General features: G+C 37.1%; 1 protein-coding gene across 21 annotated transcripts in view; it reads left to right on the forward strand.

The window, feature by feature from the left end:
* LOC106877934 (histone deacetylase 4) overlaps positions 1–22,712 on the forward strand; it is a 203,746-nt gene extending 181,034 nt beyond the window's left edge. For 11 of the 21 annotated variants that reach the window (XM_089359060.1, XM_089359058.1, XM_089359059.1 and 8 more), the window contains 14 exons: positions 1,938–2,024; positions 7,210–7,477; positions 8,051–8,184; positions 8,984–9,098; positions 10,160–10,260; positions 11,056–11,109; positions 13,159–13,214; positions 13,455–13,542; positions 14,899–15,116; positions 16,791–16,909; positions 17,530–17,663; positions 18,421–18,505; positions 20,538–20,673; positions 21,741–22,620. In XM_089359060.1, the coding sequence (XP_089215186.1) occupies positions 1,938–2,024; positions 7,210–7,477; positions 8,051–8,184; positions 8,984–9,098; positions 10,160–10,260; positions 11,056–11,109; positions 13,159–13,214; positions 13,455–13,542; positions 14,899–15,116; positions 16,791–16,909; positions 17,530–17,663; positions 18,421–18,505; positions 20,538–20,673; positions 21,741–21,798 (1,653 nt within the window). In that variant the 3' untranslated portion in view covers positions 21,799–22,620. Of the gene's footprint in view, positions 1–1,937; positions 2,025–7,209; positions 7,478–8,050; positions 8,185–8,983; positions 9,099–10,159; positions 10,261–11,055; positions 11,110–13,158; positions 13,215–13,454; positions 13,543–14,898; positions 15,117–16,790; positions 16,910–17,529; positions 17,664–18,420; positions 18,506–20,537; positions 20,674–21,740 lie in introns of all 21 variants that reach the window. The other 10 variants (XM_089359071.1, XM_089359063.1, XM_089359070.1 and 7 more) reach the window with 2 other exon arrangements.
* Positions 22,713–24,426: the final 1,714 nt, after the last annotated feature.

Below are 24,426 nucleotides of genomic sequence, written 5' to 3' on the forward strand. Positions count from 1 at the left end.
CCAGGTTCAATCCCACTGTGTGGTACCTTGGGCAAGTGTCTTCTACTATAACCTCAGGAGTGGATTTGGTAAACACAAACTGAAAGAAGCCTGTCATATATATATATATCATTGTATATATGTGTGGTTGTGTCTGTGTGTATTTGTCCCCTATCACCGGTGTTGGTGTGTTTACATTCCTGTAACTTAGCGATTTGGCAAAAGAGAGAGATAGAAAAAGGCTTACTAAATCCTTTCAAGGCAGTGCCCCAGCATGACCACAGTCAAACAAGTAAAATGTAAGATAAAGGACTATGATAGACAAGAATGTTAAACTACGTTTAATGTTAATATAAAGTATATATTTCTTTGTTGGACCCCACTCTGTGAGGGCAGCGGGTGGGGGTGGGGGCAGCTGGCAGAAACTTTATCACATCAAGCTAAATACTTGGCAGCATCTTTTCCAGTTCTTTACATTCTGAGTTCAAATCCTGTCAAGGTCGACTTTGCTTTTCACCTTTTTAGAGTTGATGAAATTATTATGTTAAGTGCTGGGGTCAATGTAACCAGCTTACCTGCTCCCCACCTGAAATAACTGGCCTTGTGCCAAAATTTGAAACCATTATTATTATTTAAAAGCTATTACATGCTAATACAATTACCAGGAATGTTATTCTGACGATTGGTGACAATAAAATCTCCTTAAATCTCAAGAATCTTTCTAAAGGTTCTCTCGCAGAATGGCACCCGTTCACTTTTCCTGCAGGTTACAGTATATATATCTCAATATGAAAATCCTTTGGCCCCTTTGGTTGCAGTTTGGGCTCCTTGTGCCAAGGAACAATTTCCACACAAGGAAACATCATCATCATCAGCAACATCATGGCAAGCAGGCAGTATTGTTGCTACGCAGGGTAAAATGCGTAGCAGCATCTCTTCCAGTTCTTTGTTCTGGGTTCAAATCCTGCTGTAGTTGACATTGCCTTTCATCCTTTCAAGGTCAACAAAATAAGTACCAGTTACATACTGGGGGTGGGGGCAGTCTAATCAACTATACATGCTTCTCCGAAATTGCTGACCTTATGCCAAAATTTGAGAGCATTGTTGTTGTTGTCATCATCATCATCATTATTATTATTATTATTATTATTATTATTATTATTATTATTATTATTATTATTATTAAGAAGGTTGTTGATTGGCAGAATCCTGTAAGTTATCTCATCCAATGCATTTGAGCATTCGATGAGATAGCTTGCAATATTCCCACTCTTTATGTTCTGAGTTCAAATCTTAGAGGGATCAACTTTGCTTGTCTTCTACCAGGCCTGGTCAAATATTGAGGTTGACATTATTAATGACCACCCCTCCCAACTCCAAATTTATTGATCTTACATCTAAATCAGAAACTATTGTTATTGTTGGTGGACAGTATTTTGTTGAAGGAAGTTTATACAGCGACTGAGTTAGGTCTGGTTTCAATCCCAATCTGGGACCACTTCACTTCTGACACAGAATTCCCTTAAAAGAAACATGAATGCCTTAATTTCTAAATATATCTTCTGTAGAAATCTACAGATTTATTAAAGAAGTCTTCAGCAACAACTGCAACATTTTTTTTTCTTATAATCAAAATCCTTAATTATTATCATCACCATTAATAACTAATGCAACAATAGCATCATCATCATCAGCAGCAACAACAGATATTAGTCAAATTTCTATTTTTTTATATATATATATATTTACACACACACACACACACACACACACACACACGCACATATAATGGAGCATTTTTTTGGGGGGATTATACAAAAAAAAAAGAGAAAAAAACTTTCAAAAGCTGGTTTTAGTAAAATGCCAGTCCACTTGTAGGTGTTGGCCATATTGTTCCTCCTGATGCTGCTTCTGAGGTTGTCGGTTAGTGTCTTATTTCATTTTCTTCAAATTTCCAGCACATACGACAGGCTGTGTTACAACGAGCTGGCAGCAAGAGTCATATGGAGAACGTTGATGAGGAAACCGAAGTAAAAATAGCCCAGGTAGATAGAGAACACAATAATCACCTATTTTTTTTCACTTAGTGGAGATATATGTGTATATATATATATATATATATATATATATATATATATTTGTGCACATACTTGTATATATATATATATATATATATATATATATTTGTGCACACACTTTATGTATATATGCACATACTTGTGTGTATATATATGCTCATATTTGCACATACCTGTGTATATGTGTATATAGATGTGTGTGTGTATATATATATAAATATATATATATATATGCTCATATTTGCACATACCAGTGTATGTGTATATAGATGTGTATATATATATATGTGTATATATATATATATATTTATATATATATATATATATTCATATTTGCACATACCTGTGTATATAGATGTGTATATATATATGTGTATATATATATATATATATATATATATATATATAGCTGATAGAACATTTGTCTTTTCAACTAAAAAAAAAAGCTCTCGTGCACTCTATCTCCACCACCACCACCACCTACTTGTTAAAGGGATCTGTTATTAAGAAACAACTCTTGTGTATTAAATATTTTTTGAGATGGAAATTCTTATAAAGAAACAAATACAATAAAGACACAAAAATTATGACCACCTTTTGTTTATATTTATTTTTTTTTTCTTTCTGTTCCAATTTTATGACTTCTTCTTCAAAACTAAACCACTTTTCACTTCCCTTTCTGTCGTTTTCTTTCTTCGGTGCTGGATCTCGAGGCTGTTAGTTTTGCATTCAAAAACCTTGCTTCACTTTCACTGACCTCTGCTCCTTCTTGTTGTCAAGCTTCCATGTTTGACTTCTACTGCCCCCCTCCCCCCTCCCTCACCTTCTTTATTCCCCACTACCACCACACCTGTCTAATTACATCTAATGAAGTTCTGAACTTGCCTATTTATGCTTCTTAACTAATTCTAGATGCAATGCTGATTTCAGTTTTTTTTTCTTTTTTGTCCCCTGCTCATCGTTGTTAGACTGGCTCTCATTAATACTAATGCCTTCGCAATTAACACATGTATGTATCTAGAAAAGAGTTTGCAGCATTTTGGTTTTCATTGTTGTTTATATTTGTTATTTCTCTATTGCTCAAATATTTGTTATTCTTTCTTTCTCTCTCTCTCTCTCTCTCTCTTTCCACTTCCTCTCATTATCTCTCTCTCTCTCTCTCTCTCTCCTATTCCCTGATGTTTCCCATTCTAGTTTCTATTATCTCTGTCTTCCTTTTTAACTTTACATTTCGTGCAGTTGTCCCCCCATCACCTTTTAGTCTATCAATTTTGGTTGTGCTAGATTTCTTGAATGCCTCTTCTAGATGTGGTTAATTCATTATTAGAATTTGTGTTTAATATCAAGAGATTGTAATAATGAAGAATTGGTAAGAACTAGTGGTGCCACCCACCTAATTAATCACCTTGCAGGATTTAGTTGTATGGCCTCTACATTCAACACTTCAATATCAATAAGGCTGGAGACCTAAAAAGCAAATGAATGCCTCCTGTAAAGAATGCAATTTAGTTTTATATGTTGAGAATGGGATGCAGGCATCTATTGGAGAACCTCGTGGAGCTCAGAAACATTCAAAATTCATTGATGATAAACCTTAACAAAAAGGACCTTCTCCTTAATTTGCATCACTGTTACCACTGTATTTTCATTTGGGTTCCTCACATCAATTTGAGATTCAGTAAGTAGTGCATGAGAAATTGTTTATTTCTAAATTTACTTTATGTTGCAATCTTTATATTGTTAACAAATGCTACATAAAATATTTTCTGTATCACACATCCTGGACATATTTAGAGATTTGTTACCTGTGTATAAGCCCCTCTAATAAACTCCTAGCCTGAGTTTGTTAGTATCTTCCAACCTGATGGGTTGTATTTAGTTTATAGATGTGCAACTTCTATGCTTTATTACTGAGTAAACTCTGTATCTAGGGTTATCAGTTAAGGTACTACATTCTCATCCACTTTTCCTGCTTCGGTCAGATGGAATTCATTGAGGAAGATAGATTTTCTACTGCTGAATGCCACCAGTTCACACCCGTTTCTAAGCAAGGTAATATTCCCCCATCCCTGACGTTTTTCCTCTCTTTTTTTTTTCCATCGAAGACTGGAAATGAAGAACATAGCTTATGTGACAGTGAGGCTCCTGACAGCTGTTATGATGTGAAGACAAGGGAACAATCACAGATTCTGAAATAGTTAACTACAATAGTAATAGTGATCGTCATTGTCATCATCATATGGCATGGGTTGACTGGAGCTGGTAAGGCTAGGGGTCACACCAGGCTCCCTTGTCTGTTCTGGCATGGCTTCTATGGCTGGGCGCCCTTCATAACACCAACCACTCCATAGAGTGTTCTGGGTGCTTTTAACATGGCACCAGCACTGGTATCAATTCTGCTGTGGCAGGAGGGTCTCGTTGAGTGCAGCCATGGGCCAGAGATCTTGTTCCTTAGTCATCTCCTCCATAAGGCTCAGTGTCTTGAGATCAGCCTTGAATACTTTGTCCCATGTCTTCCTCAGTCTCCCTCTTCCACAAGTTCCATCCACTTTGAATGATCGGCACTTCTGTATGCAACTGTCGACATCCATCTGCATCATATGACCAAACCAGTGCAGTCTCCTCTTTTGCACACTGCATCTAATTCCTCTTGTGTCTACCTTTTCCCTCAATTACCCTAGCACTTTGTTGCTCATGTACACTGGCATTGCACATCCAGCATCCACTACCTTCATTCCTCTCCAGCCTTCGCATGTCCTGTATTCAGGGCCCATGTCCCACTACTGTGTAGAATTGCTGTTCATGTACATGCATCATACAATCTTCCTTTCATGTAGAGAGAGAGAGAGAGAGAGAGAGAGAAACCTTTTGATGCAGAGGTAAAAGCTCTCTAAATTTTCTCCATTCTCTTGGTTGATATGGAGCTATAGCAGGATACATTTACCCTTGCCCAAGGTGCCGTGCAGTGGGATTGAGCCTGAGAACACATGGTTAGGAAGCAAGCTTGTTAACCACACCTATATACCATGCTGTATATATAGCATGGCATATAGGTACAAGCATGGCTGTGTAGTTAAGAAGCTTGCTTCCTAACCATGTGGTCTCAGGCTCAATCCCACTGCACAGCAGCTTGGGTAAATATCTCCTACTATAGCTCTAGGTTGACCAAAGCTTTGTGAGTGGATTTGGTAGATGGAAACTGAAAGAATCTTATATATATATGTGTGTGTACCCTTGTCTTGACATCACAGTCATATAAGTGATGTTGCTTATTTCCAGTCTTCCATGGAAAACATGTCTGGCCATGAGACATTATTTTAGCTGGAAATAGGTGAAGTTTGGCAACAGCAAAGGTTTCCAGTCATAGAAAATCTGCCTCAATAAATTCTCTCTGACCCATGCAAGCATGGAGAAGTGGACAATGATATCGTCAGAAATGTTTGGTGAAATGGTTTAGCGATGTGGTGGCAGACTTGGTGTAGGAGGTCCTTTGATCTTTAACGCTATAATAGTGAGTGCATATATCTACCTTTGCAGGTATTTTGTTGGGTCTCTCTGAGCCTTCCAAGAAAACTCTACTTGTGACTCACCCAACTTAATGTCTGAACTCTCCTCCACATAATACCGGCATTGATGAGAGGAATATTCTGGTTATCAGACAACCAAAGATCTCTGCCATATCCACCTCAGTATTGTGGCATTGCAGTGTGGTAACAGAAATGGAGAACCTACAAGGGAGTGGAAAACATCAATGTCATGATAAAGGGACTTCTGGTTCCTCTTAGAAATAAAATATTTTAATTAGGCACAATATACATTTTAAAGCAAAAATTTCAGAAAATGAAGCAGATATAGATTTTTATCAGTGAGCAGAAACATGTCTGATGATGTGCCAAAGTCCAATAATGATTTCATTTTATTGGAAGTGTTTAATTAATTTCTATAAAAATTTTAGGGACCATTTATATCTGTAGATGTCTAAAAAGAGGCATTCATACTGCACAGGATAATAAACAGGGGAAAAAAGGGAGTTGTTAAATGCCATTTTATAAGACTGGTTTCTGAACTATAAATGTTTAAGAACCATTGCTCTAAGTGAACGATGAGCGCCGTTTCTTTCTTCTGTCATTAAGGGCTTTCTGGTTTCTTTCTTCTGTCATTAAGGGCTTTCTGGTTTCCTTTTAAATCACCAAATCTGGTTGCAGTTGTTTGATTTCATTTTTCTTTTCTTTTTGTTATTGACATAAGTTTCTGTACAAATGAACCCTTTTAGTACTTAGTCCATTCCTATCCAGTTCAAATATTCTACCTGTTTTATATTCACACCAGCTAGATCTAACCTCTCACACTTACCCTACAATGTCATTTTGAAAAATACACAATCACATTATCAAAATCTCAAAACTACAAGATAATGCATGATTAATTCAAAACCGTGAGACTAAATAAGCATTGCATTTGACAGGGAATCTGAATGCTAAAGGGTTAAAAATTATAAAACCATTTTCATGAAAACTGCATACCAGTTCTTCTTGAGGATTCAGATTCATATATTTTGAATTTGGAAGTTTGTTTTCTTGCACTCTTTGAGACTCTGTTGCTCTTTCCTCACCCTGCCGTTTCTCTTGATCTTCTGTCTATATTCAAATTACATATAAAGACTCATCATTTTCTAACTTACTAATGTTATCTCTTTCTGTAAAAAAAAAAAAAAAGCGAATCTTTTCAAGTCCAGCATTGGAACCTTCTTTCTCTTCTTCAAACTTTTGATTATCTTTTTGCATATTTTTGAAAATATTCCTCGTGTCATTTGATTAGCCAACAGTTTTATATTAACCTCTGATCTCTCCCCTTTTTTCTTTTTACACTAGAACCTACAAAACGTGTACATGTTACTTCACTCAGAACTGCTATGATTCCATCCTACTACTACTACTGCATCATTTAATGGTTGCTACACTAAACTTTCTTGTAATAATTAAAGTTAATATAAAGCTAACTCTACCACATTCCTTGCATCTCCACCCAGTTCTTGGTGCATGTCTTTTTTTTATTGTTTCATTTGTTTTCCAAAGAAGTTTCTTTGCATCATTTACCCACTGAAAGGGGTCAGGTATTTCTTTATATCTGTTTTCTCCTTGCTATCCACCAGGAAATGAAAGATTGTCGAGACCCTGATGATGGTGATGTCGTTGTTATCAAAGATTCTAAAATGGATGAGCAGAGCAGTGAACCAGACAAACAAAACAATCGGGAACGGGAATCTTTCGTTGGTCAACAGAGAGACTTACTTAAAATGCGACACAGAACATCACATCACCGTCCTTTGTCCCGCACTCAGTCCAGTCCGCTGGTTACTTTCTCAATGCCTCCACAACAACCCCAGGATACGGGCCCTGTGCGCTATACATTCACTACAGGTTACACTGCCTCTTCTATTCTTCTTTACTTCAAAATATATAGTTATACAGCTGTTTGATATATTGAGATATATATATATATAAGTATATATATATTGATATATATATATAAGTATATCACTTTGTGTATCATACTTAAAGCAGTACTTTGTTGAAAGCCTTGTAAACTGTGATATCCATCTTGAAAAAGCATAGGATGTGTGGTGTTGAAAAACACAGAAATATATCAGTAGCAGAAGAAACTCATCCTATGGCAGTGATGGTATTGCTAAATTTTTGCCTCTTTGGGCTTCATCAGTAGCAAAGGTCTGCCAGGACTGCATGCCTGCACAAAATCATCCACTCCTGATATAGTAAAACAGTGAGTGAAAAATCACTGGTGTTGCAATTAACTACAGAAACAATCTTAATTCAAAACAACAAGAGTCTGTGTGTGTTCTTTTTTCTGTAAAAATCATTATTTAAGATAACAGACTTGTTATTCTGATCTAGTTAGTGTTTTCTTTGAATTGTCATAACATTTCCTCCCATTTAGAAACCCAATTGAACAGTTTTGTTTTATTTTAACCCTAGGACTGGCTTATGATACTGTAATGTTAAAGCATCAATGTTCCTGTGGTAACAATTCTGCCCATCCTGAACATGCAGGGCGTTTGCAGAGTATTTGGTCTCGTCTGCAAGAAAGAGGTCTTGTGTCTCGATGTGAGGTAGGAATTGTTGTTTTTCTGCATTTGTTGTAACTGATTTGGTACAGGCATTACTAGTCTAATGAAACTAATGCCTTCAGACTCTGATGTTAGGTTTGTATTTAATACACACACACACACACACACACATTTGTGACAAACTGGAAGAATGAGTTCTCAACACCATGGGGCTGGATGAATATTTTAGCTAACAATGACTCTATTGTTATTAAAATTGCAGATAGTGAGGGTGTTATTGTAATGATAGACTAAGATGAGTATATTTCACCTTATGATAAAACTTATGAAGAGTTGCTTGTCAGTCTAAACTCCAATTACAGGAAAGAACTTGACAAGTAATTTTGGAAATGGAGGGGAACAATTTCATAAATGACACTGAATCTAGGATTTTGCAGCCAGAGCCAAGAACTCCTGTATTTTTTGGCCTTCCAAAAATACACAAAAAAGTTTGAAAACTTTCCTCCATTGCCCCCAATTCATAAAGCAGTTATCAACGTTGCCTGGCCAAAATTTCAGAGTGGCTGAATGGCTTTCTACTTCCTGTCCCAAAACAAATGAGTTCATATATTTGGGATACTTTTGATTTTGTTTCCAAAGTTGAGAGTCAGCAACAAGAAGGGAATTTGGCCATAGAAAAGCTACCTCAACAAATTCTGCTAGAATGGCAAAGTGGACATCAAAGGACAATGTTTCAGTAATGCCGTCTTCCTTCCCACATTGGAAGTGTTAGTTTAACAAACAGGTTCTCTTAGATGCATTGTGTTATGCTTTTACACTCAATCTGGTTATTTATTTATAGCGTGTGAAAACGCGAAAAGCCACTTTGGAAGAATTACAGAGTTGCCATACAGAAGTCTACACATTATTGTATGGAACAAATCACCCAAGACAGAAAATGGACCCTAAACTAATTGGTTAGTTTTTATGATTCTTTTCCTTCAAATTTATTTCAGAATTTTAGCAATTTCTCAATCATAACTTATTGTAATGAATTTTACTTTTCAGGACCTGATAACTGTACTGTCCTCATTCGATTAACATAGTTTGCTAATTTTTACTTCAATCTGAGGATGCATTACACTAACACCTAAGTAACAAAACTATTCCCTCTTCAACTTATCCTCCATTTCCCTGATATGAGAAAGATTCTTTCTGGAAATCTCCACCGTTTAAAAAATTTTGTTTTTTAATCAACAAAATAATATTTAAGAAATCAACACCTGAACATTTCTGTATCATGTCCCAGGGCTTATGAGACCAGTTACCTCACGACACAATATTCCCTGCTCGACAGGATACCATTCCATCACAAGTCCACTCATTTACAGCTGAGTGAACTGGAGCAGTGGGAAATGCTCCAGAACACAACACACTACCTGGTCTGCGAATTGAACCCATGATCTTGCAATCATGATCGCAACACCAACCACAAGGCCACTTGCCTTCATTGTTTAACAAAAGGCTAACAAAACCTTGCTAGCTGAGTGGAGAGGTTTCAATTTCCAGCCCAAAACACTCCTCAACCCACTGCCAACACTTTTCTTTCTCTCTTCCTTTCATTATCCTGAAAATGCCATTCTTCTCGCTCCACCAAATTCCACCAAAGAACAAATACTTTGAACATTTCTTCCATCTTGGAACTGCTCTCCTGTGAAATACTCTCTCGTAATTTTTTCTCATTCTACAGACATTGCCATGCAGATATTTAAACGGAATAGAACTATATTGTTCTTGCTAGTCAGCAAGGGCCTATACAACAGCATTGCTCTTCCTACAAGGGTTAATTATAAAAAAAGACTTCATTTATTAACGAGGATGTTGAAAAACAATTGTAGAGGTTGCTAAACATTGACAGTTTTTATAGATTGGAATTAGAAATAAACACAATGAAATTATATTGAATTTCTTTACAGTTTGTCTGTTCTTTGATTCGTTATATAAAAGACAATTTATTCCATTATTTATTTTCCTTCAGATTCTCTTTCTCTGAGATTTTGTATTCTCAGCTGTGGTGGTATTGGTGTGGATTCTGATACGGTGTGGAATGAATCTCATACAACCACTGCTGCACGCATGGTAAGTAGGGAGCAGCTTGTTTTGTGTCTTTTCTTGGTTTTCATTTCGCTCTGCAGCACACTGCCACCTTCTCCTTCAACGTTTGAATTATACAGATGTGAATGGGTGCTGGCATAGCCGTGTGGTTATGAAGTGGGTTTCACAACAGCATCTTCGGCAAGTGTTTTCTACAATAGCCTCAGGTTGACCAACATTTTGTGTGAGGGAAATCGGTCAGCAGAAACTGTATGGATGTCCATCATGTGTGTGTGTGTCAGTATCAAACTCCACATGTTCTCATTAACATTGAATAAAAAGCAGTGACATCATTTACATTTTTCCAATGAACAAGTATCCTGTAGTTTAGCAAATGTGTGCAGACCAGTGAAACGAAAGAAACCTAATTTGAAAAGCAAGTGAAGGTTGATGACAGGGAAAGCATCCAGCTGTAGAAGTGCTTCCTTAATTGTCATCTACATCAAAATAAGTGTGGAGGGAAATGGACACTAAAATGATGGTATGGCAATGACTGAGGGTGTTCTTCTGTATGCATGTATTGTAATACATGTAAATTTACCCGTTTGCTATCTTCAAATTATAATGGATGATTCATACATTATAATAGATGATTATGTAAGAATTTGAAACAATGATGTGCACACTTTCACTGCTTAAATACGGACGACAGATGAGGCTCTTTTAAAAACAGTCATTTCCACAAAATGCTTCATTAGAATTTATTTCCAAAAACCAGGTATTATTTCTGATTCAACCCAATAGTTTAATGTTATAACAGGAGTTCATTATATATTTCAGGCTGCAGGCTGTGTGATAGAACTGGCATTTAAAGTTGCTTCAGGTGAATTAAAGGTAAAATGATTGCTTTTTTAATTTATATTAAATAATATTCTTCTCTTACCAAATCCACTCACGTTATATTCTTATGTTGCTTGTATTTTCTGGTTGTATTCTTCTTTGGTTGGTTCAGTCCTCCCCCTCCCCCTCCTGTTCTTAGTCATCATAATCCAATCCTACAAACTGTTACCAAGGAGTTTAAGACTGGTTCTCTCTGGGGTGCTGATGATCTTGTTCTCATAATTGAATCTATCTGGGAATTAGAGAAGAAATTCCAGGCATGGAAGCTAAGCCTTGAATTGAGAGGCCTTGGGTAAGCCTGGCAAAGAGAGGTTTCGGTAAGTAGGGAAGGATACGTTCAGGGAAATAGCATGAGAGGAATCCGATGTTGCGTTCAAGAAAGAAGTTTGTGCTGGAACTTGCAAGAGCAGGAGATCCAGGAAAACATGGAGTAAAATGGTGAAGACTGACCTCAGGATTCTGAGCCTGGTGAAGATGACAAAGGAAAGGGATCTCTGGTGATAGGATGCCCTCAAAAAGATTTTCCCTCCTTGGTGATATGGTGCTCCTCCCTGCTCATGTTACAGTGCTGCTCTCACCTCATGCATTATGCCTGCCTCTTCCACCTACCCACCCCAGCTCCTACAGGCTACCCAATCATGTCACCTCTTTCTCTCTCTCTCACACACCCACCTGGCAACTTGTATCATCTTTACTCTCTACCCCTGCTCTCTCTCCATCCTTCTATCTTTTCCAGCTCATCGGTCTCTCTTCATCCATCCTTCAACCCGAACCCATTCTGGCAGTCTGCCTTCCCCCCTCCTCACTCTCCTTCCCACAATCTTGCAAACAACCCACCCCATTTCTACTCAGCTTCTGCCCTTAAGGGCCACCTGAGCACCTCACCACCATTATCTCAGTTCCTGCTGGTCAGTCTCTCTCTCTCTCTCCCCCTCTCCCCTACTTGATTCCTCTACAAGAACCAATGCTGACCTCAGCACTGCCCCCCCCCCCCGCACCAGTGTTCATAGTCCTGTGAACTGCATAGTAACCACTATAATGCAGGGGCCATGTAAAGAAAAAAAGGGCCCCTAGTCCAGACTAGAAAAAGAACTAGTTGGAGGGGTTGAGGAGGCCGTCCAGCCTTAGAAACTTTGACAAAACGGACATTGGAGCACGATGCAGTCCTTAGACACATCAGATCCTGTCAGACTATCCAACCCCTGCAAGCATGGAGTGCGGATGATGATGAGGATGAGGATGAGGAGGATGATGATGATGATGATGATGATTCGTCCTAGTCTATATTTTGTTTTATCATAACATTGTGCTTCTGAGAAAACTGAAGAGAGAAGTGAGTTGTGAATGATTTATTGGAAAGCTAACAGATGGGGGGGGGGGCGGTTAAACACTTGCCTCTCAGCCGTATGGACTTAGGTTCAGTCCTACTCATGGACACCTTGGTCAAGAGTCTTCTACTTTTGAGTCAGGCTGACTAAATGGAATTGCTTGATGGAAACTTTATGGAAGCCTGTTATATGTACGTGTGTGTGTGTACACATGTACATGGCAGGCTTCCCTACAGTTTCCATCTGTCATTCCTGCTTCTTGCGTGAGATCATCTAAGCAGAAAAGAACAGTGTCACAGTCTCACCCAATATCTGTAATAGAGAAGTATGTGCTGGTGCGGATGTGGGATGTAAATGAATGCCACTGACCAGAAAGAAAGGTGCTAACAGTAGAATCTTCTCCTGGCAGAGAAAGACTAAGAAGGATAGAGAAGAAGAAATGGTCAAATGTTGGTTGGGTTTCATAGATAAGAAGGGAGAGGATCAACGAAACAGATATCTACCCAATGTTTGGCACCATGGCAAAGCAGATGTGAAATGGTGTTGGCAGCAGTGATGCTGACACCAGTTCTTCTTCATCCCTGTTTTCCACCTCATCATATTTCTCCTCTTCACCTTCTCCTCCATCTTATCATTCCGATTGAACCATGGTTTGCTATTTATTGTAATCATTTTCAGTTGTGTTTACATCTAAGTTAATGTTTTATCTCAACAGAATGGCATGGCAGTTGTCCGACCCCCAGGTCATCATGCAGAAGCACAACAAGCTATGTAAGTAACGTCTACAGTATAACATCCTGTTGAAAAAACTCATGCTGTAACTTTTTCCCTTTCCACGTCTCTCTCTCTCTCTTTCTCTCTCTCTCTCTCTTTCTCTCTCTCTCTCTCTTTATAATCTTAGAAATTCATTAATGCAGTTCTATATAATTACTTGGTTTAATTATACAATAATGTTTTAATGTTTGTCCTATTTTGTTTTTTTTTTCTTCTTTTTTTCGTCTATTCCTGCAGGGGTTTCTGTTATTTTAACTCTATTGCTATTGCGGCCAAACAACTACGGGAGAAAATGAAGGTGGAGAAAATCCTCATTCTAGATTGGGTACGTGAACATAATAACGTGTATCGAATAGTTTCTTTTATAGGTACTGGCATCGGTTGTGTGGGTTTCAGTAGAATCCTACCATGCAGCACCTTGGACGAATGTCTTCTGCTACAACCCAGGGGCCAACTGCAGCTGAGTGAATGTGGCAGGCAAAACTGTGTGGGAACCTGTTGTATCCATGTGGGAATCTCTGTGTACATGTTTATCTCACCCTGCTCCCCTGTTTCATAACTGGTGTTTGTTTGTTTACATACCCATAACTTAGCAGTTCAGCCAGAGGGAACAATAGACTAAATACCAGATCAAGTAAACCATTCCAAGTGCTGCCCTCTCATGGCCATAATCCAGTGACTGGAACAAGTAAAAAGACAAAAAACCATCTTTTGATAGTTGTTTGGTGTTAGAAGAGACATTCTTGACTGCAGACTTCTCCTTGTTTCTTTCATGAGAATTAATGTTTTCCAGACTTCAGGAATCATCGAATTGTAATAACCCCCTCCCCCCCCCCGCCCCACCGTTTGTTCCTTCTTCATCAAACTAAGTTTTCAAATATTATCAGGTATGAAGATGGGGAGCTGACGGAACCATTAGCTTGGTGGCATTTCTTCTTCCAAAATCTCACTGATGTCCTCTTTGCCTTTTGTCCTCCTTTCAGAGTTGATAAAATAAGGACCAGTTGAGCACTGGGATCAGTGTAATCAACTAATCCCCTCTTCCTGTATTTCTGGCCCTGTGCCAAAATTTGAAACAATGTTCAGTGTATGGATCAAGCAAAATTCGTGGAGACAAATATTCACTGGTTGGATGCCTTGGTTTCCAAGGGAGGTAATAATGCCATAGTCTGTCAAATAACAAACAGCCCAAACTTGGTTACGAGCCTTTTTGTTTACAAAGCTTGTACAAAAGCCTGGTTGTGTTTTCATGGTTGACTTCCTGTGTTGATGGTGTGGCTCTTCTGCCTATTGTTAGTGAACACACAGAAAGACAGGAGATTTATGAAATCATTTACACAAACTTACACATGTATATACATCGTGCTTCTTCAGTTCTGTCTTCCAGTTTCACTCACAAAGAATTGGTCCACCTACAAGCCTCTTACAGAACATTACCCAACGATGCTCAAGCAGTGAGTTTGAACCCATAACCACATGGTTCCATGGCAAACTTCATAACCATGCAGTCATGCCTGCGTGATACGTATTATAATGAGTAATGAAGCATGAGATTTAATTATTGAGATGAGAAAGAACAGAAGTTGTAATTGAGAAGAAAGCAGCCATCTTATCCAATTCCGTATTTATGTCGTCCAATATTCCATTTGATTTTTCTTTTAAAAAATTTTTTTCTTTTCAGGACGTTCATCATGGTAATGCCACACAGCAGATGTTCTATAATGATCCCAGTGTCTTGTACATATCAATACATCGGCATGATGAAGGTAATTTTTTCCCAGGGACTGGATCCCCTGACGAGTGTGGCGCTGATGATGGACTTGGTTTTAATGTCAATATTGCATTTGGTGGATCCTTGAATCCACCAATGGGCGACGCTGAGTACCTGACAGCTTTCAGGTGAGCAAGTTTCAGCTTTTACTTCAACAGAGAATTTTCTATGAGACGTGAGAAAATAATTTTCTTAGGTGTGTGGCTACATATATATATATATATATATATATATATATATATATATATAAGGAGAATTCACAAAAAAACAAAAGAGGAAGACAGGTGGTGTAGAAAACAAATAGATGTATTAGTTTAACGCTCGGGAATTGAAAAAAGTCTTTAACGTTTCAAGCCTACACTCTTCCACAGAAAGAAACAAGGAGAGTAACAAAATGTGTGTAGTGGTTAGCAATATACATACATCATCATCATCATCATCGTTTAACGTCCGCTTTCCATGCTAGCATGGGTTGGACGATTTGACTGAGGACTGGTGAAACCGGATGGCAACACCAGGCTCCAGTCTAATTTGGCAGAGTTTCTACAGCTGGATGCCCTTCCTAACGCCAACCACTCAGAGAGTGTAGTGGGTGCTTTTACGTGTCACCCGCACGAAAACGGCCACGCTCGAAATGGTGTCTTTTATGTGCCACCCGCACAAGCCAGTCCAGGGGCACTGGCAACGATCTCGCTCGAAAATCCTACGGGAGCCAGTCAGGCGGTGCTGGCAACGGCCACGCTCAAAATGGTGCATCTCATGTGCTACCCGCACAAGAACCAGTCCAGGGGCACTGGCAACGATCTTACTTGGCTTGCCGGGTCTTCTCACGCACAGCACCATATATATATATATATATATATATATATACATACACACATATATCTAAACTCACACACACACACACACACACACACACACACACACACACACATATATATATATACACACAGATTAAATCTGAAGAATCTACAAGAATAGATGCAAGTGCTATTTTATAAAAACATGTGACGTATTAAAATAAAAATCTGTAAATGTACAACCATCCAGATATCTGAGTACCTTATTGTTTTTTCTAATATATAATTCCTGTACATCACCTCCAAACCTTCTAATATATATATATATATATATATATATATATATATATATATATATATATATATATATACACAGATATATATATATATATATATATATATATATATATATATATAAATAATACAGATATATATATACAGATATATATATACAGATATATATATATATATATATATATATATATATATATATATATATATATATATATATATATACAGATATATACATGTACAGATATATACATATATATATATATATATATATATATATATATACAGATATATATATATATATACAGATATATACATGTACAGATATATACATATATATATATACACATGTATATACATATATATATATATATATATATATATATATATATATATATATATATATATATATATATATATATATATAAATATATATGTACGTATGTATATATATATATACATATATATATGCACATATATACATACATGTTTTCCTAAATGTATGTGTATTAATGGATTAATTTGTTGGATTTATAAACTGTATAAACCTCACACTCTATCTCCCTCACCTATTTTCCCCGTCTTCCCCTCTTTCTGTCCTCTTCATCTACACCTGTCCTCTTCTTACTTCATCTGTTTTTCAACTGAGCTCAAACTGTCCTTCTGTCTGCCGTAATAACATGGAAAATTCTGTCTTTCTTCCGCCACCAGAACAATCATCATGCCAATAGCAAGAGAATTCAATCCTGAAGTTGTGTTGGTCTCGGCTGGCTTTGATGCTGCTGCTGGACACAGTGCCCCACTCGGCGGTTATGACGTCAGTGCCGACTGTAAGTGTAGCCAACCTGGCTTTCCTCTCATTCTCTTGCATACAATACAGGGTTTTAGTGTAGTGACTGACTTCTTGTAGCTGCTATAATTTAGAATGTTATGGGGCTAGAAATTTGATCCCTTGAAGTGCTTGAGTAATATCAAAATGGTAAGGAGCAGGCGTAACAGGGTTCATAGGTGAGAGACCCAAACATACCTCCCAGCCTCCATCACTACCAACATTTTAGCATTCATTTAAATATGAGGCTGCGACCAACCCATCTCAATTGGAATTCTATCCTAAAGTCTTGCAATATATTTTTTGACTTTGTGGTTAGAACTTAAAATTATTTCTGGAAAACTTTAGTTGTTGCAACAGTAAATGAAATTATTTTTTCTTTGGTTTGTTGTTAATAAGAACAAATAATAAAGCTTTGGTGATGCACACAGAATTTCTCACATGTGTGTATGTATAATTGCCTGTATACATGTGTGTATGTATAATTGCCTGTATACATGTGTGTATGTATAATTGCCTGTATACATGTGTGTATGTATAATTACCTGTATACATGTACTGTTCTTTTTCATTTTGAAATATTCATAAATTACTTTCCTTTTTCTCCGATTCGTTTTGTAGGTTTTGGTCATCTTACACGTGAACTGATGTCTCTAGCTGGAGGAAAGGTGGTGCTAGTTTTGGAAGGTGGCTATGACCTCCCTTGTATCTGTGATGCTTCAGAGAAGTGTGTGTCTGCACTTCTTGGTGATGAGGTGGGTCATTTTCTTCTTTACTGATGACTGCTAGAACTATTATGAAGAAAACCTTTGTCAATTATACCAAAACATTGGTATCCTATACAGAGTAATTAAGATGCATTCAAAATGTAGGACTAAGGTGTGAGATGTTTAAATAACCTATGGGAATATTTACTATCAAAGTAAACAGTTGTACAACATTTTCCCTGTTACCTGTTGTTAATATGGTGTACACTGTTTTCTATGGTAGTGAAAAGGCTACACTTGTCTGTCATATTGAAATACTGTACTGAAGTGTTTTTCACTGATGTATGGTACTAAGTATACGGAACTCCTGCTGGTAAAATCTGTGAAAGACATGTCTGTCCATGGGGAAAATATTAGCTTGCTTGGAAATGAGGCTTGGCAACAGGAAGAGCATCGAGCCAGAGGAAAAGACTCGCATCAATAAATTGCATCCAACCCATGCAAGTATGGAAAAGGGGTTAAATAATGGGCTGCCAAATAAACTATTCATAGAGTAACAGCTTCTGAAGTAAATTGCTGTTCTTTGTCTTTCGAATCCATCATCATCATCATGTGTCTGTTGTCCATGCTGGCATGGGTTGGACGGTTTGACCAGGGTTTGTAAATGAGGGGCTGAACCAGACTCCAACGTTTGAAGATCAGGATCCACCACCATCCCATGTCTTCCTGAATCCATTAGTTGTATTTAATGTGTTTTAAGATAACAAGAAGTGAAGAATTTTTTTTGTCTCTCTGTCTCTTATAGCTAATACCTATCCGAGAAGAAGAATTGTGCCGGTCATGCTGCAAACCAGCTATTGAGACTTACGAAGGAACTCTCAACATACAAGGTATCAACTTAATTTCTGTCCACTTCCTTTTTTTTGTTGTTATCTTGGAAACAAAGAATAGCAATGATTGAAGAAGTTAGGTACCGGCCCTCATCACCATAAGTTCATATTTCATTATAGGCATTGCTATTGTGAATCTAGAAAAACCTCAAAATTCTTCTTTTGTGAAGAAGTTTCATACCTGAATAAGAAATTCTTTATTTATTTCAGCTCCAGATTAAGCAGATGGATTCTAGAGCAGCTATCAACTCTTAACAACCATTCTCTGACTAAATTTCTCTTCTTGCGATATGCTGTCTTTGTCTCAGTTAATTGTTTTTTAAATAAAGAAGACTTTAAATAAAATAACTGTCATTATTAAGCTGGTGTTTGGAACGTTTCAACAACATTTCATATAAATTTATATTCCAGACGTAAACTGAATAATGACAGTTATTTTACTAAATTCATTTTCAAAATTAATTGAAACACAAAGCCGTCGTTTGACAGAAATATGATAAAGAAAGACTTAAGCAGTAATCGAATTCAAACTATGAAATGTGTGTGTGTTGGAAATACGTCCTCTACTTTGATACAAGATCAAACGACATATTATAAGTCTGGTGGGAAAGTGTAAAACAACTGTAATTAGATCTAGCATAGGTACAAGGCCTGAAACATAGGAGTTGGTTAGCTAATACAGTTGACTCTAGTATTGAACCCGAAAGGATGAAAGGCAAAGTTAACCTTGGAGTACTTGAAACCTGAGTGTTCAGAACTGGAAGAAATGCCACAAGGTTTTTTGTCCAGTGTTCTACAAGAAATATACTGAAAAAAATGAAAAAGTTTCATTCTAAATTCCAGGGCATGAATTACTGCATCAACTGTATTTAGGCAGTTAACTGCAAGATTTCAACTCTCTCCCTCCCTCTCTCTCTCTTTTCTCTCTCTCTCTCTCTCTCTCTCTCTCTCTCTATTTTATATTTCTTAGTTCAATATTTTTATCTTGTTACATTCTGTATATTATTGTAATGTTCGTCTTGGTGTATACTCTATGGCATTACTTGGTTATAAAGTTGATGTGTACATACATATATATATATATATATATATATATATATATATATATATATATATATATAATAGAAATATGTTACAAAAACAGAATAGAAACTAAACGTGGAAATGTAGGGGGAAAGTAAGAAGAAAAATAAGCGAAAATGTACATTGGAAATAAAAAAAAAGTAAAGGCTTTTTATGAAAAGTAACGATAGATATTTACAATTAGATGAACTGAGGTAAGAATAAAAGTAATAAAAGTCATTATTGTGAATTGTTAAAGAGATTCAAAAGCATACCAGTTTCGTAATGTTACTAATCATTGCTTTGAATGCACACCGATTACTGAACGGTGTCAGGTCTACTCGTCCCTGAGTAAAAAGTTTGTGTAAGGGAGGTAAGTAGTTCTGGATTTGGTGCAATTTAGGGTAGATCTGGATTTGTAATGTGAATGGTGTATGGAATGTATGGGATGTATGGGGGTTTGTGGTATTAATTGAAAGGTTAGTAGTGTTCCAGATTTTTGTTGATAGTAAACTGTATCAAACATGAAATAATTGTTCAATAGGATGAATTTGAGTGCTGCGATTATGAATCTGTGGTTGATGCACCCTGGGATTTCTTCTGGGTATTTTTCTAGCCAGAAGGTGATCGCTTCTGTACCATAATCGTGTGGGATATTGGTGTACAAATTCACCACATCGAATGATACTAACAGGGTTCCTTCATTTACTGTCTCCGGGAGGTGGTTAAGCATGTCTAAGTCATCCCTGATGAAGCTTTTCACATATTTTAGAAACAGTTTGAGTAAGATGTCGAGGGAAGTTGCTCAAACAGTGGGTTTCACAAGCAGGGCCAGCAATGATGGGTCTCAGTTTGAGGTCAGTAGGCAGAGGAACATTAATGCATAGGCTTGGAGATAAATATATATATATAGAACATTCATTCATGTCACACTTTGTTTCATTGTATCTCATTCACTATCCTTTCACAGCAACTCACTGGCCTTGTTTAAAACGTTATCAATCCACCATCAGCTACTCTTTATTGGAGGCTCAAAGAAGAGAAATAGAAGAAGCTGATACTGTTTCTGCTTTAGCTTCCTTGTCCATGGTTACTGCAAAAAGAAGGTAAGTTCTTTACTCAAAACAAAGTGAATATGATTTGGGGTTTTAACAGATTAATAGCCTGGTTAGAGATTATCACCACTGTCCTTGCAATCTGCATCAAGTTATAATGAGTTCTGTTTCATTAACTTTACCTTTACTCAGAGTTATCTTGTTGCTGTATTTCCAATGAAATACACTCCTTGTGTTCCAATTAATTTTGGGAACAAGGAATATGGTAAAATGACATTACTGTTATTAAGCTGATGTTTGGAACAAATCAGCATAAAATTTTGATTTAGACCACTGCAAAATGGAAGTTTGTACCCTAGAACCAGTGCTAGCTTTGGGCAGTTTGGTATCAAAAGGGCTAAAGTTGAGTGGTTGGTATTGCAAAGAGTAACTAGTCATCAAGAACATTATTTACAATTGACAGATATTTGTCCTCATCTTCTTTGTTGTTAACACAACGTTTCGGCTGATATACCCTCCAGCCTTCATCAGGTGTCTTGGGGGAAATTTCAAACCTGGGTTCTCATTCCTAAGGTATGTTTTCGATGTTATTATTATTAATCAGGTCACTGTCTGGAATCAAACTCAGAATCTTGGGTTTGGTAGCCCACGCTCTTAACCGCTACGCAATATGGCATAGTGGTTAAGAGCGCAGGCTTACTAACCCCAGGATTCCGAGTTTGATTTCAGGCAGTGACCTGAATAATAATTATAGCTACTCGACTGCTACTCAACACACCCACCACGGCCAGGCTACCTCTATTTATATGTCTTGGGCGATCCTACTTCTTCGCTTGGGGGCGTCGACACAACGGTTACTTTTCTAAGAAACAAGTATTTAGTGTGGGACACTATAAACAGGATGTGACGAGAAGGGACAAACAGGTGGAGAAGGTATAGAGATAACGAGAAATTGTTGAGTAAGATAAGAAGTGAAAGCACACCTGCGTGGGTTGGTGATTGATTTTTTTTTTAGATGCTGGTTGTGTGTATATAATGTATTAATTAAGCAATAATTATTGATTCCCATTTGAATAAAAAATTTACTTTTTCTCTTTGTTTCTTTCTTTCTTTTGTAGTGGGTCTTCAGCAATGTCAGAACCAGAATCCGCTGAGCCAATGGAAGAAGAATCTTAAACTAACGGTGGTTAGGTGCTGCTAACTGCATACATTATGATCCACTGGATATAGACATTGTTTATCTTCAGCATCTGGCCACTAGCTGTGCACATCAAGAAGTGTCAGGCTTGGCCTTGAAGTGTTTTTTTGCCAATCAACCTGACATCAAGCGTCTATGGTTGTTCTGTTGTCTCTTTGTCAGCAGACACATGGCAACAGACACTTTTGTGTTCAATTCTGAGGTAACAGGAATCCTTACCTCGAACCCTCCTTTTTCATCACCACACACTATCAATTATTGTTATCTTCTTTTTTTTTTTTTTCTCTCTCCTTCTCTCTACAAAATACCTACTCTGCTACCAAACCTCCGAAACGATGACTGTTACACAATATATGGCAACTGTTCAGCTCCACCGACCGTAAATGCCGACAGCTTCTCTCTTTTCTGGTGACTTGTATTTCCTCTTATCCCTCTCATCCCTCTCACATATACACCATGTAAAGTTTGGACTTTTACTTTTCTACAAGTCAAGAAATGTTGGCATTTCATGGACCGGGGTTTTTTCCTTTTTTTTTTTTTTTTTCCTTTTTATTCTTTTCTCTTCCTCCAGTCCTTTATTCCGGAAGCAGTGTGTCTGAAGAGAATTTCTGTCTTGCCTCTTCAAGTCACACTCTTTACTGCTCCATATATTGTGGTCCTCTTTATGGATCCAACTCAAAGGCGCTACATTATCATGCGAGTATTTGAAAAAAAAAAAAAAAGACAAGCAAAAAAATTGACATTTCAAACAGAATAAAATTAAATGATGAATAAAAAATTAAGTAAAAAAAAGAAAAAAACGAAATGATACTAATTTACATATTACAGGGGGAAAGAAAAGAATCAAGAACTTTTAGCAGAAGATTTTTATAAACTATTTTCTTATCTGTGATGCTCATGTGTTGGCTAGTTGTTGTTTTTGTTGTTTTTGTTGTTGTTGTTGTTGTTAGGCTTCAATTGACTGCAAGGCAAAACTTGGACAGAAAGTTGTGTTGGCTGGCTTAGACAACTCATTCTTCGATGTTTTGTTACTACTACCACCATTATTACTATTATTATCATTATCATCATTATTATTATTATTGCTATTGTTGTGGCAGGTACTGTGGTGTGGCAGTAAGTGTTTGGCAAACCAAATAGTCTTGCTGGTTTCAATTCCCACCAGGAACTGCTTTGTTGCCATTGCTAATGCCCTTGGGAAAGATATGAATGTAGCAATTTCCTGTTACCCTCCCCTAAATTCTCAAACTTTGTGCCTAAGAAGTTTTATTATTATTATTATTACTACTACTACTACTACAACAAGTTATAGGCAAGCTGAGGATTGATTCCTGTTGGAAGCACTAAGTTTCCTGATGCTTTTCGTGAAGGCATAAACATCAAAACTTCTCTTTGAGCCTGAGATTGCAAGCCTATTTCTGAGGAATAACAATTATTGTTATTATTATTATTATTATTGCTATTCTGATATTATTTTCAGAGAGCCTCCCTGACCCCTTTCTGTGAATAGGGATTCAATTCCTGTACCACTCTTCAGTGAACTAATCTTCTCACCTTCCCCCACCTGGCTCTTAGTCCTTCTATGGGCCATCACCAACCAACACACCATTGCCACCACTTCTTCCCATGGACGTCTTGTCCTTTTTGCTTGTGTAATTATAGTTATTATGTCTGTGCAATGAGGCTTTTTACTTTTCTATATTCTTTTTGCTCTTTTTTTTTTTTACCTTTTATTTTCTTTTAAATTTAAAGAAAGAAAAGTACTGGAGATCAAGCATTAGTCATCTTGTTGCTATCTCTGCATCCTCCTTTTTTCTTAGCATTTCCTGTCTACAGTGTGTATGTGTGTGTGAGAGAGTGAGAATATCTGTAACTTTCTCTGCGTAGGCAGACATTTCATTTACTGTTCACTCTTTCAACCTTTCTTTGCATGACTTGGTCACATTTGTCTGTGTATACATGTGTGAATGTGTAGCTATATATGTGTATATAAATGCACACAAACACATTGATATATGTACACATGTATATGTATATATGCATATGTACACATGTCTATGTATGTTTGAATGTGTATGTTTATAGCTATTTCTGTGTATGTCTGACCTTTAGAATATTTTCATTTTCTCTCTTTATTTTTTAAGTGCTTTGTTTCACTTATTTTTGTTTTGTTCTGAATTCTCTGAAGCATTGCCTTTCTAGATATTTCTCTGCTAAGTAACATGGTCATTTACGGTTGCCCTTGGATACCAGTTTGTTTGTTATAACCTGCAGATTCAGTGTTAAATACTGTTTTATGCTAAGAACAAATGTAACTTAACTGCTGGCAACTCTTGATGGATTTTGTTTGCCTTTTCCATTCTATGTGGCCATACACTAGTGTGTGTGTGTGTGTGTGTGTGTTAGAGAGAGAGAGATCTTGGCTAATCCAGAACAGAATCAGTCACTGGAAGGGTTTGCTGCACATGATGTAACATTCATGTGTCTATTATACGTGCAAACATTGTGTGTGCAATTAAATGTAAGCATGTACATGCAGCTCTGCATGTGCTTGTATGCATGCATCTGCGTAAGGGCAATTTCATAACACTGTGCAGCAGAAGTGT

This window comes from Octopus bimaculoides, chromosome 10, assembly GCF_046866305.1.
Source record: "Octopus bimaculoides isolate indiv1 chromosome 10, ASM4686630v1, whole genome shotgun sequence".
In the NCBI taxonomy this organism is placed as follows: Eukaryota; Metazoa; Mollusca; class Cephalopoda; order Octopoda; family Octopodidae; genus Octopus; species Octopus bimaculoides.